General features: G+C 32.9%; 1 protein-coding gene across 11 annotated transcripts in view; it reads right to left on the bottom strand.

Moving 5' to 3' along the window:
- EXOC6 (exocyst complex component 6) overlaps nt 1–12,627 on the bottom strand; it is a 206,852-nt gene that overhangs the window by 119,242 nt on the left and 74,983 nt on the right. For 9 of the 11 annotated variants that reach the window (XM_032432559.1, XM_032432560.1, XM_032432561.1 and 6 more), the window contains exons 9-13: nt 11,802–11,885; nt 7,018–7,064; nt 6,772–6,892; nt 5,211–5,282; nt 631–728 (exon numbers count right to left, since the gene is read on the bottom strand). In XM_032432559.1, coding sequence (XP_032288450.1) covers nt 631–728; nt 5,211–5,282; nt 6,772–6,892; nt 7,018–7,064; nt 11,802–11,885 — 422 coding nt within the window. The remainder of the gene's footprint in view (nt 1–630; nt 729–5,210; nt 5,283–6,771; nt 6,893–7,017; nt 7,065–11,801; nt 11,886–12,627) is intronic. The other 2 variants (XM_032432568.1, XM_032432569.1) reach the window with 2 other exon arrangements.

Genomic DNA, 12,627 nt, shown 5'->3' with positions numbered 1-12,627 from the left:
TATATATCCTAAAGAATTGAAAACAGGAACTCAAACATATATTTGTACATCAGTGTTCCCAGGAGCATTACTCACAACAGCAAAAAGGTACAAATGACCCAAATATCCATAGGTGGATAAACAGATAAATAAAATGTGGTCATATCCATACAATGGAATATTATTCAGCCTCTAAAAAGAATGAGCTACTGATACAGGCTACAACATGGATGGACCTTGGAAACATTATGCTAAATGAAATAATCCAGACATAGAAAAACAAACAAACACTGTAGGAGTCCACTTATATTAAGTACCTAGAGTAGCCAAATTCATAGAGACAAAGTAGAATGGTGATTGCCAGGGGCTAGAAGAAGGGACTAGGGAGTTAATGTTTGATTGGTACAGTTTCAGTTTGGGAAGATGAAAAAGTTCTGAAGGATAGTGGGGATGGCTGCAACAATATAAATGTACTTAATGTGACTGAACTGTACATTTTAAAAAGGTTAAAATGGCAAAATTTGTTATGTATATTTTACCACAGTAAAAAAATTATCATAAGCATTTTTTATTGCTAAATGTAAAATCAATCACTTTAGCATTTGACAAGCTTTTCACTACTACATTAAGGTTCCATGGCTTTTGACTAACCTGAAAACTCCAGCCCATTTCTTAAGAAGTGTTTCATTGTATTGATCTCTTATTTCAAACAAAAGGTCAAAAAGTCGGTTCACTGGAAAACCATAACCCTAAAACAAACACAACAAAAGCAGATAAACAAGTCAAATAAGTAAATATATTCATTATAGAAATGTTGGGAATACTGAAGAATTGTTTGAAAGTGATTACTATATCATATTGTATGTCATTCCAACAGCATGAAAAGAAGATATCCTTTTGACTTTCTACTAGGTTGCATTAAGTTAAGAAAGAGTCTAGAAAGAGTTTTATGGAACTGGAATAATTTTTCCATTTCTTCTCTCTCTTTTCAGTCTGGATTACATTGTTAACCTTAAAAAGTATTAGAAGTCAAAACTGAAGAAAAAGTAAAGGATTAGTGATCTACATAATGGTGTCTTGGAAAGTGATCCCTAAAAAGGATAAAAGAAGAAAAGGGAATATATTTTGTCTGAAACACGCTGGCTTCCTTTTGCACCTTCAATTTAAGATCGACTTCACTATTTAGGGAAAATATACACCTTCTCATCAAACATACACTCCCCAAAACTTTATTCCTTTCCAACTCCAAAGTCATTGAAATTTTACCCATTTCAGGAACAAAGATTTCTGCGGCATCACAGAGTTGTCCCTTTTCCCTTCAGGGTTTCCCTCTTCTTTATTTTTTATCCTACTCCTGCAGGAACTGCTCCATGGACTATCTATTCACTATTGTCTTTAACTTCCACTAGTTCCTTTCTTTTGGCTAAATAAATATGCTAATTACCTCCCAACCTTAAACCAAGAAAAGTAAGAAAAAATAAAAAAGCCCTTCCTCGATTTGCTGTGCTCTGCCAGATGCTTCCTTTTGTTACTCTCTTCACAGCCAAACCTACTACAATCTGCCACTCCTATTCCTTTAAAACTGCTCTCAACAATGTCACAGATTATCTCCTAAATATAAAAGTCAATGATCTCTCACTCTTTTGAAACTAGTCTGCTTTGAATTCTGTAACACCACTCTCTCTCTTTGTTCTCTTATCTATAAACAGTCGTCCTTCCAGTTTCCCTTTTTCTTCTATCTCCATCCTTAGATTTTTCTTCTAGGTCTCTAGCATAATCTGAAGTCTACTGACTTCAAACACTATTTTCTCTGATTATCCTGAATCTACATCTCTAGTTATACCTCTGGAAGTTCCAAATATTTAATTCCAACACCTGTTAGACATCTCCAAGTCAGTCTGCCAACAAGCATGCTAAAGTTAACTTATCTCTTCCCTTTTCAACTAGACAAAGTGCTTTTCCTATTTCCTATCTGTGCTAATAGTTCAACCATCAATTCAATTTATCAGGAAAGAAACTTGAAAAACATCTAAATGACCCCACACACAAACATATCTAATCATTCACCAAATTCTTTTGATTTTACCTCCTTCACAAATCTCAAATCTATCATTCTTCTCCATCACTTACTTTTTTCCAGAAGTATTCCCAGTGCCACTGCTTTATTTCGGTCCTTCACAACTCTTGCCTAGACTGAAGTTCCAACCATCTGTCTCTTTCAACTCAATCTATTGCCAAGACTCTCCAAATTATCATTTAAAGTACAAATATGATCATGCCATTCCACTGGTTAAAAACTACCAAAGACTTATTAAAGTCCCACAAGTCTTGCCATAATTTGGGTCAAACTACCTTGTCAGTTTCATTACCACTCTTTGCCCTTCTTTGCTCACACCCATCTACTAAAGTTTCTATCATAATCAAGCTGCTTGACCAATCTCATGCTCACCATACTATCCCTCCATCTATAGTTTACACATGCTATTTTATTTTCTCTGCCATTCATGCCCCTTTATTGATATGTACCTGCTGAACTCATCTTTTAATTTCCAACTCACATTTCAACTTTCTATACAGACTTTCCCAACTCCCGGAATCAAAGATAGACATTCTATCTTCTGCGAGCTCAAAGCTTGTTAATATACTGCTATATTAATATGTCTTATACATCTTATTTGTTTACAACTAAACCGTAAATTTCTTGAAGGGTTTTTATATCCCACTGTCTTACTGATTTTTGTCTCTATCGTTTTACACATCATCTAGCTTACGTGTGTGTATATATATATATATATATATATATATATATACACACAGTGTTACGGTGTAAGTACATGGTGGGTGCTCAAAAAATGTCAGTGAATGAATCATAAATGTTTACTTCTGATTTACTTAATAAGCAATAAACAGAACTATAATATGCTGGAGTTACTTGTTAATGTTATTGTTTAGTCAGCTTTAAGTAATAAAATGAAATATGAAAAGAAATTTTTCCTTAGGGTGGCAAAGTGCCAACTTTAAAAACTAAGTATCATTCAATATTCTTTAATTTTTATTAAAAGACCCTCCCCAATTCTTCAATGAAAAGGTATAACTTAAGGGGCGCCTGGGTGGCTCAGTCAGTTAAGCATCCCAACTCTTAATTTTGGCTCAGGTCATGATCTCAGGGTTGTTGGGCTCCATGCTGGGCATGGAGCCTGCTGGAGATTCTCTCTCCCTCTGCCCCTCCCCACTTCTGTCTAAAAAAAAAAAAAAAAAAAAAAAAAAAGAGTATAACTTAAAAAGTCAGCATTTACTAATTATGTATAAGACTCACCTAATACTCAGCCTGTCAATTTTCAGTGGAATGAAAATACTGCAGGATTGCTGAATAAGTAATAAGGACTGGTTTGTCTTCCTCAATCATATTTCAGCAGTAAGATTAGAAAGGTATATTTACAAGGGTTTATACATCCATTAGTGTGACTTTCTAAAGCCTCCATTACCTGAATATTGTCTATTACTCTTCTCCGATTCTCTAGAGATCCTTGGAACCACAGCACATATTCTACACTCAGTTGTACTCAAAGTGCCAGTTCAGAACAGTTCATTATGGTTTACAAAGAGGTAAGGAGCTTGTACCAGAATATAAATCAATGCGGTTAACCTACATGGAGAAAATCTTGCTTCAAAATAAATGCCAACTGAGCTAAAATTTGTACTTAGTGATGTAGTTAATTTACATTCTGACAGAAGCTCCTTTTTGCTATGGATCCATAACAGTTTGTGGACTGTAACCATTTCCAGACCAGTGAGTGGTATCCCCACCATGCTTTGAGTAGTAATGATTTTAGTCATTAAGGATAGCAAAATTCCCTCAAGTTACTTAGAGATAGGCCTAAAAAAATTAAGATAGTCTCTGATAAAACTTACCAAAAGTTTTTTTGCAGAGAAATCAGTATTACAGATACATTTGTTACAAAATTTATGAAAACAACAAAAAAAAATCCACATTATCCCCGTGTTACAGTATAAGGCAGAGAAATTAATAAAGATATATCTAGACAATAAAATAATTTTCTAAAGGAGTATGTGGAATCTTTTTAGGCTTAAGAATAAAGTAGACAACTATTATTCTAGGATGAAAAGATTCTTGTGATGAAGCAAATAGTCTGAATTAGCATTTCCCAAAGCATATTATATGAAGCTCTAGATCTATAAGATGTCATATGGAGGAAAAAAAGATTCAAGGGTCAAATTTATTGGGAAAATGCTGCATAAGCACCTTCCTTTTGGAATCATATGGTATAAATTTACTCTGAGAAAGGCTTTTAGTGAAGAAATCTGTTTTACTTCACTTATTTCCCAAATGTTTTAGAACACAGAACTCTTTTTAAAGTAACATCTATTATCACACTTTGAAAAATGCTAATCTGTATTTCACGAAATGTTCTTCCAACCATAAAAATCCCAAAAGTTTAAACATGAAAACAAAATGCAATCAATTCCATGATCAAGAAAAAGGGACAAGCTTAAAACTTTAATAGTGAAAATCACAAAGGCATTGGGTTTTGAGACAATTCAATTTTAATCTTATCTGATCTTATTTTTAAAAAGAAAAAAAACAAGACACAAAGAAGTAAAGTGATTTGCTCACAGTCATAGTACACCCGAAATTAGGGAGGAAATGAGTGAATACAGCTTTCAAACTGTATGTTTTCATATTTGTTATCACACTTAAAACTCAAAACAATCCCGAAAACTAGTAATAAACCCATTTTCACCAATGAGGATCTAAAACTTAGAAAACCTGTAAACATACAATTAGTCAATAGCAGAGGTGGAATACAAACTCAGGGTCTTGTGTGACTCCCAGAGCCTATGCTCCTTGCCCTAAGGCAGAACTTGTATCTTCTCATTTCTAGTTCAGAGTTTTTTCCACTATACCATGCACTTTTTTTTAACTACAAAAATACTTTATCTAGACAAACAAACAAAAACTTTATTCTAACTGAATGACCAGTATTTTAAAAGATGGTAATATTTCCTGAACTCTGTCCAAGCTTCATAATTAGGAAGCAGGGGAGAATGACAAGTCTTGGGTAATAGGGAATACCAATATATAAGCAAACATTTGGTTACTACTAATTTACTACCATCAATCCATAATAAACTAAATGAGCATGTTCTATATTTTGTATATCTTTAAGTGGTCAAAATAGCCATTAAATGAATGTTAGATTATCACCCACCTGCAAAGTATCTGCAAATATTACAATGAGATTCTTCAGCTCCAGAACAAGATCAGGATCAGTACAATAAGACTGGGGGAGAGAGGTGGAGGGATGGAAATACAAACAAAGAAACAAATACAAACCACAGTCATTTGGTTAAAAACAAATAAAACCTGAAAATGTTTCCTTTAGTATACCAGACTTACAATAAATTTAAGATCTTGGTCATTAGTTAGATCCATTGCTGGTTTCCTCTATTCAGTAAAAATTCTTAGGGAAAGACCATAACATAATGTACTTTTAGTATCTGTATTATATGAAAAGAAATTTCCCTGAAATTTGCACACACTAACCTTTGGTCAAAGCGGTGATGCTTATATTTCTAAAAGTCCCTAGATTTTAAGGAACTACTTATATTTAAACTGAAAAATGGTTTATATATAGACCACATATTTTTACTTTTCTACTATTTTTTACTCTCTTATAAAAGAGACATATTACTTTTTCCAATATAAGAATGACAACTGAAGTATTTTCTTATTAATTCACCAAAAGAAACTAATTAGTTTCAAAGGGGTAGTGAAACTCACTCTGTCCCTTTAACAGCATTTAATAAGATTTTTAGTGTGATATGTTGCATTTAATACCTTATGACTCTGTATTTGATGTCATATAATTAACAGAAAGCATACTATAATTTTACATATTCAGAGCTGGTCTGAATGTAAACCATGATAAAACATATTGTTCTTTATTAATATGTTAGAAAAAGTTATAGTTCATTGGACAAATACTATATAAAGAATCTACAATCCTATAAATAAAAATGTAGTATATTTATAATCTAAATACTATATAAACTAATAAGCCTTTAAAATATTTTCAATCTCTATTCTCAATAATAAAATTATAAATAATAATTACAAAATTTTAAGTATGGGGAGATTTTACTGAAGGTAAACTACTAAAATTGTCTTAAGAAAAAGTCTATAATAAGCAATTATTAATTTCAACAGTCTTTATAAATAACACTAACATATTACTTCCACAAAAGGTGTATTATGCAAAATATTTGAACATTTTACTTTCATTCATAAAAAAATCTCTCAATACATAAAGGTTCATTATTTCAAAAGAGTTCAAATTTTGACAATTGCATATTTTTAAGAAATTTGTAATTGTATTACTGCAAACAAATTATAAACATCGAAGAACAAGTTCAATTGAGTTTTAATGGTGGAGTTTATTTTGGAAACAAAGAATTTGGAATGATAATTAAAAACCCTTTCTTCACGGTGCTTTTCAGTGATCTAATGAAGAGGTCAGTTGAGACTAATGAGACCAGCTTAATTCTTCATTTTCTATAATGCTGGACTAAAAGTGCCTTGGGAAGCCCCAGACAGTTGCAAAATCACAGCCCAGTATTACAAACAAAAGCTTAACATTACTACTTCCAAATCTGAGCTGTTACCAAAAAATGCAGAATGTTGGAGGTGTGGTTTTCTTCTGACATTATACATTTCAGAAGTTCTTGAAGTAACTGAATTAAAAATTTAGTAACATAATTTGTCTGACTTACTGAATGAGCTCTAAGGACAGCAATTATCTTTGAGAGGGCCATGTTCCAAAGTTCATCAGTGTATGCCCTGGTTACTAATCCTTGGGTCACATGTAAAATGTGATCTTCCACCACAAAGAACCTAAAAACAGTAATTACCAACATAACATGTGTTTAAAAAAAAAATTAAAACCCAAACAGAAAACAAGCAGTTCTGACATTTAACATAATGTAAAAATAATAGTTATTTCTGTATTAGATACATACCCTACAATTTGAGTGAAATATCTTCTATAGCCATCACCTGTTTCATGCTTCAAATGAAAAATAAAAATCAATTTAAACCAATAAATACTGGTAACATAAAAGTTAAGTCCAAGTCACTACAACATTTATTAACAAATATATATAGAGTCTACTATATGCTGCACACATTTTTAAAGCACCAGAGATACACTACTAAAAACCAAAAAGTCCTTACCCTCATGGAACTTACATTCAAAAGGAGATAGACAATAAACAAGTTAAAAGTAAATATGATTTCAGAACCCTCTTCTCAGCAAGCTAGTTCAAGCCACCATAATTTCTTATTTGTGCTATTACATCATTCTCCTACCCAGTCTCCCCGGCTTTCAGGCTTGCTCCCTGCAGTCTATTCTCCAGATAGCTGTCAGAATGATACTTTTCAAAGAGTAATCAGATCATTATATCTTCTACTAAAAACCTTCGAATGACTTTATATCTGATTCATAATAAAAGTCAAACTCCTTAAAAATGATCCATAATTGCCTGTTAATAATTTTAACAAAAGGCATACAGGAAAATACCTGATTATTTGAATTTCATTCTTAGAAGTTTATTACATGAAATATTTCATTATTTTAATTAAGTTCAAATGTTGTATTTTGCATATTTCATAAATGCAATCAAAATTTTCAAACATCTGGGGTTTTTTCAGGCTGTGGGAAAACAAATGTTTTTACCTTTTAGCTTTAAAATACTATGATCAGAGAGAGAGGAGTTTACATGACACCAGATGTTTGACATTTCTTGATACTTGCTTTATAACATGTATATAGTCACATTTTATAATGTGCTATGTGTGCTTGAAAAGAAGATGTTTCTACAGTTGATGAAACAGGCTTCTACATGGTTCATTAGATCAAGTCTATTAAGCATGTTGTGTATTCTTACTGATATTCTATCTATTTGGTTTAGTAGATACTGAGACATGCTTAAAAATCCACTATGGATTTTCTACTTATCCTTTTAGTTGTGGCAATCTGGTATTATACATTTTTGAGTCAATGTTATCAAGTGTTTATAGGTTTCAATTATCATTTTTTATCAACTCTAAGACATGAATATTTTATTTTTTATCATTTAGATCTTTTTATATTATATGAAGGTATATACTCTGTTTCTACTCTTTTACTGGTTACTCCAGAAATTACATTATGCATACTTAAGTAATCAAACTCTAAAATCAATCAGTATTTTTACTCTTCTGGACAATTCAGAAAATTGTAGCATAGATTCATTTCATTAACTCCCACCTCATGTTTATGCTTTTGTTGTTGTGTATTTTAATTCTATCTTGTTTTAAAGTCCATAATATTTTATTAACATTATTTTCTACAGTTGACATAGATTCACCCACATATTTATACTTTCTTTGCTATTCATTCCTTCTAGCATCTCATATCTTCCATTTGGCATCACTTTCCTTTTGCCTGAAGTAGATTCTTTAGAATTTCCTTAGTAAGGGTGCCTTACTAGCCAACTCTCCTCTTCTTTGTCTGAAAATGTCTATCTTTGCCTTTGTTTTTCTGAATATAGAATCCTAGATTAACAGTTATCTTCCTTTAGCATTTAAAATATTCCATTGTTTTCATTTCTCGTGAGTAAAAACCTAGGTGCAAGACTGCTGGGTTGTATGATAAGTGTATGCTTAACATTATAACAAATTGCCAACTATGCTTAACATTATAACAAATTGCCAAACAACTTTCCAAAGTGGCAGCATAATTTTTATACCACCAGAAGTGTATGAGAGTTCCAGTTGCTCCACATCTCATCAGCACTTGCTATTATCAGTCTTTAATTTCAGCCATTCTGTAGGTATGTAGTGGTATCTCACTGTGGCTTTAACTTGCATTTCTCTGATGAAAAATGATATTGAACATCTTTTCGTGTGCTTATTTTTCATCTGTGTATCTAGTAAAATGTCTACCTGGATCTTTTATCCATTAGTTTGTCTTTAATTATTTAGTTACACAAATTCTTTATATATTCTGAATACAAGCCCTTTGTTAGATATGAGTTTTATAAGTATTTTCTCCCCATCTGTGTCTTGTCTTTTCACTTTCTTGACAATGCCTTTATGTTTTTTTTTGTTTTTATTTTTTTAAAGACTTTGTTTATTTATTACAGAGAGAGAGCACAAGAGTGGGGAGGGTCAGAGGGAGAAGACAACTCCCAGCTGAGCAGGCAGTCTGATGCCGGACTCGATCCCAGGACCCTGGGATCATGACCTGAGCCAAAGGCAGACGCTCAATTGACTGAGCCACCCAGGCGCCCTTGACAATGCCTTTTGAAGAGTAGTTTTTCATTTTGATGTTCAATTTATCAATTTCTTTCTCTTATGGTTCATGCTTTATGTATCTCACCTAAGAAAATACTGCCCAACCCAAGGTCACAAAAACCTTTGTTTTTTCTAAAAGTTTTAAATTTTAGCTCTTGCATTTAGGTCCATGATCCATTTCTTGAATCGCTGAGGTAAAAGTCAATACTCATTTTTTTTTTTGCATATAGATAATTTAATTATCTTGTGGTCAAAAGACATACTTTCTGTGATTTCAAGTCTTTTGTACTTGTTGAGATTTATTTTATAGCCCAGAATATGATCTATCTTGATAAACCTTCTACATGCATTTGAAAGGCATGTGCATTCTGCTGTTTGGGGTGGAATATTCAATAAATGTCAATTAGCTCAAGTTAATGGATACTATTTTTCAGGTCTTCTATTTTCTATCTTTGTGTTCTGCAGTTTCACTGTAAGGTTTCCCAGAGTGTATTTCTTTTTATTTAACCTATTTGGGATTCCTTGGGTTTGACTCTCTAAGTTTCTATTTCCTGTCCATACTGGAAAATTCTCAGTCATTATGCCTACAAATACTCCTCTGTTCAACTTTTCTATCCTCTATTTCTGTAACTCCAGCTAGGTATGTTAGACTTCCTCTCTCTTCTGTATTTTTATCCTCTTGTCTCTCTGTGAGGCTTTCTAGATAATTTCTCCAGATCAACTAGGAGAATTCACCAATTGCTAAACCTATTCATAAAACTTTTAATTTTGATTAATATATCTTTAATTTCTAGGTATTCTACTGGATTTTTCTTCATTTTGGTCATTACAGTTTCTTGTTCCCTATTTATATCAGCAAGCTTGTCCTTTATTTCTTTAAATATATTAAATAGAGTTATTATATTAAATGGCTAATAATTCAAATACTGAAAGTCTCTTGGGATTTATTTCTATTGCCAATATTTTTAGTGATTTGCACTTGTTTGATAATTATTTTTTACTGTGATTTGCTAATTTTCCTTGAAACTATGACATGAAAGTTCAGAGATCTGCATTTGCTTCTATTAGGCGATATCAGCATGGAATAACTTTAAACTGAATTTTCAACTTGAGATTTTTTTTTGACTATCCAAACAGAATGAATCTGGGTTGCAAATATATGTGAGAAACGGCTTGTTACGTATTCTCAGAGATCTTTTTCCCCTCGTTCCTTCAGCACCAACATTTAAGACAGGCAATTTCCCTACAGTGTTTAGCAGAAAGATCAGAGAGGTTTTGTTAGGTTTTTTTTATAACATTGTGTCCATTTATTTATTTATTTTAAGTGATCTCTATATCCAACCAGGGGCTCAAACTCATGACTCCAAGATCAAGAGTTACATGCTCTCCTGACTGAGACAGCCAGGTGCCAAGAGATGTTTTTGATCTCTAGGTAATCCTAATAATGAGGCTCTAATTCTTTGGAGTCTCCACTTTCTAAGGGAGACAACCTCTTATCAGCTACTTCAGGTGGCTCTGGGCTTAGGCCTCTGTATTCCCATGTCCTCAAAATTCATGCTTTCCCGTTCAGCAGATGCCCCTAAGATAAAAGCCACAACCAGTACTTCATTAAACTTATCTGGATTTCTTTCTTCTTTTTTAAAAAAGATTTTATTTATTTATTTAACAGAGAGCGAGAGAGAGAGAGAGAGCACAAGCAGAGTGAGTGGCAGGCAGAGGGAGAGGGAGAAGCAGGCTCCCTGTAGAGCAGGGAGCCCAATGCAGAGCTCGATCCCAGAACCCTGGGATCATGACCTGAGCCAAAGGCAGACACTTAACTGACTGAGCCACCCTGACGCCCCAAACCTATCTGGATTTCTGCCTTCATTTAAGTTTTCATGTTTTGTTTTATAGTTGGATATACTGAGGTATAAGTTACATACAATAAAACTCACTTTTTCATGCACTGTTTCTACAAGTTTTCACAAACACATCTAGTCACATAATTATCACCATAACCGACATATAGAGCAATTCCATATTCACTTAATTTTTGTCCTGACTATACTTTTCTATCAAATCCTCAGTGCATTTAAAAATAATTTTAAAATTTTAAAAATGTTTTATCCAGCATCTTTGTGTTTTCACTAGAACAATTAATCAAAGTACATAGTCCACCATATTGTCAGAAATGAATTATCACTCCCTGATACTTTATATATCTACTTGTTTATCTCTTTATTTATTCACTGCCTATTTTATTTGTTTACTATCTATCTTCCCTAATAGAATGTAAGCTCATGAGAGAAGGAACTCACCTGTTTTGTTCATTGCTGTACCCTTAGCACCTAAACCAATTACTGGAAATGGTAGGTGTTCAATAAGTATTTGTTGTTGAATGAATAGTGATACATGCTCTGAAGAAATTAAAGCAGGGTAAGAGGCAGAAAGTGACAACACAACCAATACAAAATTTTCACATATTTACCATATTTGACTGGGGTTGCAATACAAGTCTTGCTTGTTTCTTTCTTTGTTTTCGGTAATAATTTTCAAATGTTTCTTCATCACCCTAAAGTAAAATCAGCAAAGTAATGAAACACACACTGCAGAACAGATAACTTCTTTTTTTTTTTTTTAGATTTATTTATTTATTTGATAGAGAGAGCATGAGTGGGGGGAGGAGCAGAGGGAGTGGGAGAGAGAGAGACTCTCCAGCAGACACCCCACTGAGCAGGGAGCATGATGCAGGACTTGATCTCACAACCCTGAGACCATGACCTGAGCCAAAATTAAGAGTCAGACACTTAACCGATTGAGCCACCCAGGCACCCACACAGATAACTTCTTTACCCCTAAGCGTCATTTTAATTTTAAGTTTTCTAACAAATGGAATATAAACACTGATATGGCCTTTGTGTATTTCAATGGAAACTGCATCATTTATATCATATCCTCCCAGGTTATCAGATTCTAGTTCTGTTCACTGTCTCTGAGCTATTTTGGATCTCTTTCTGTTTAGGTAACTGATAAATACGTAAAAGTATTTTGTCTGGTAATGATTTTAATTGATTTCCTCCCCTCTCTAAAAAAAAATAGTTTTGCCTTCATTTACAATTCCTCTCCACATTCCTTTACTCCATATAATTTTTCCTGTTATTTGATCTTTTCTGTGAACTGATTATAATATCTCTTTGGTTCTCTCATATGGAAGTAATAAAAAAATTATTTAACATGTGCAAATAAAACAAAAACACTGAAATGGTATTTCATACTGAATGTCAAAAATAAGTTTTTGGCTTTATAGTTCAAAA

This window comes from Phoca vitulina, unplaced genomic scaffold, assembly GCF_004348235.1.
Source record: "Phoca vitulina isolate PV1807 unplaced genomic scaffold, GSC_HSeal_1.0 scaffold48, whole genome shotgun sequence".
Classification (NCBI taxonomy): domain Eukaryota; kingdom Metazoa; phylum Chordata; class Mammalia; order Carnivora; family Phocidae; genus Phoca; species Phoca vitulina.
Note: the sequence above shows the minus strand (reverse complement) of the source record. Positions and strands in the feature narration are given on the sequence as shown.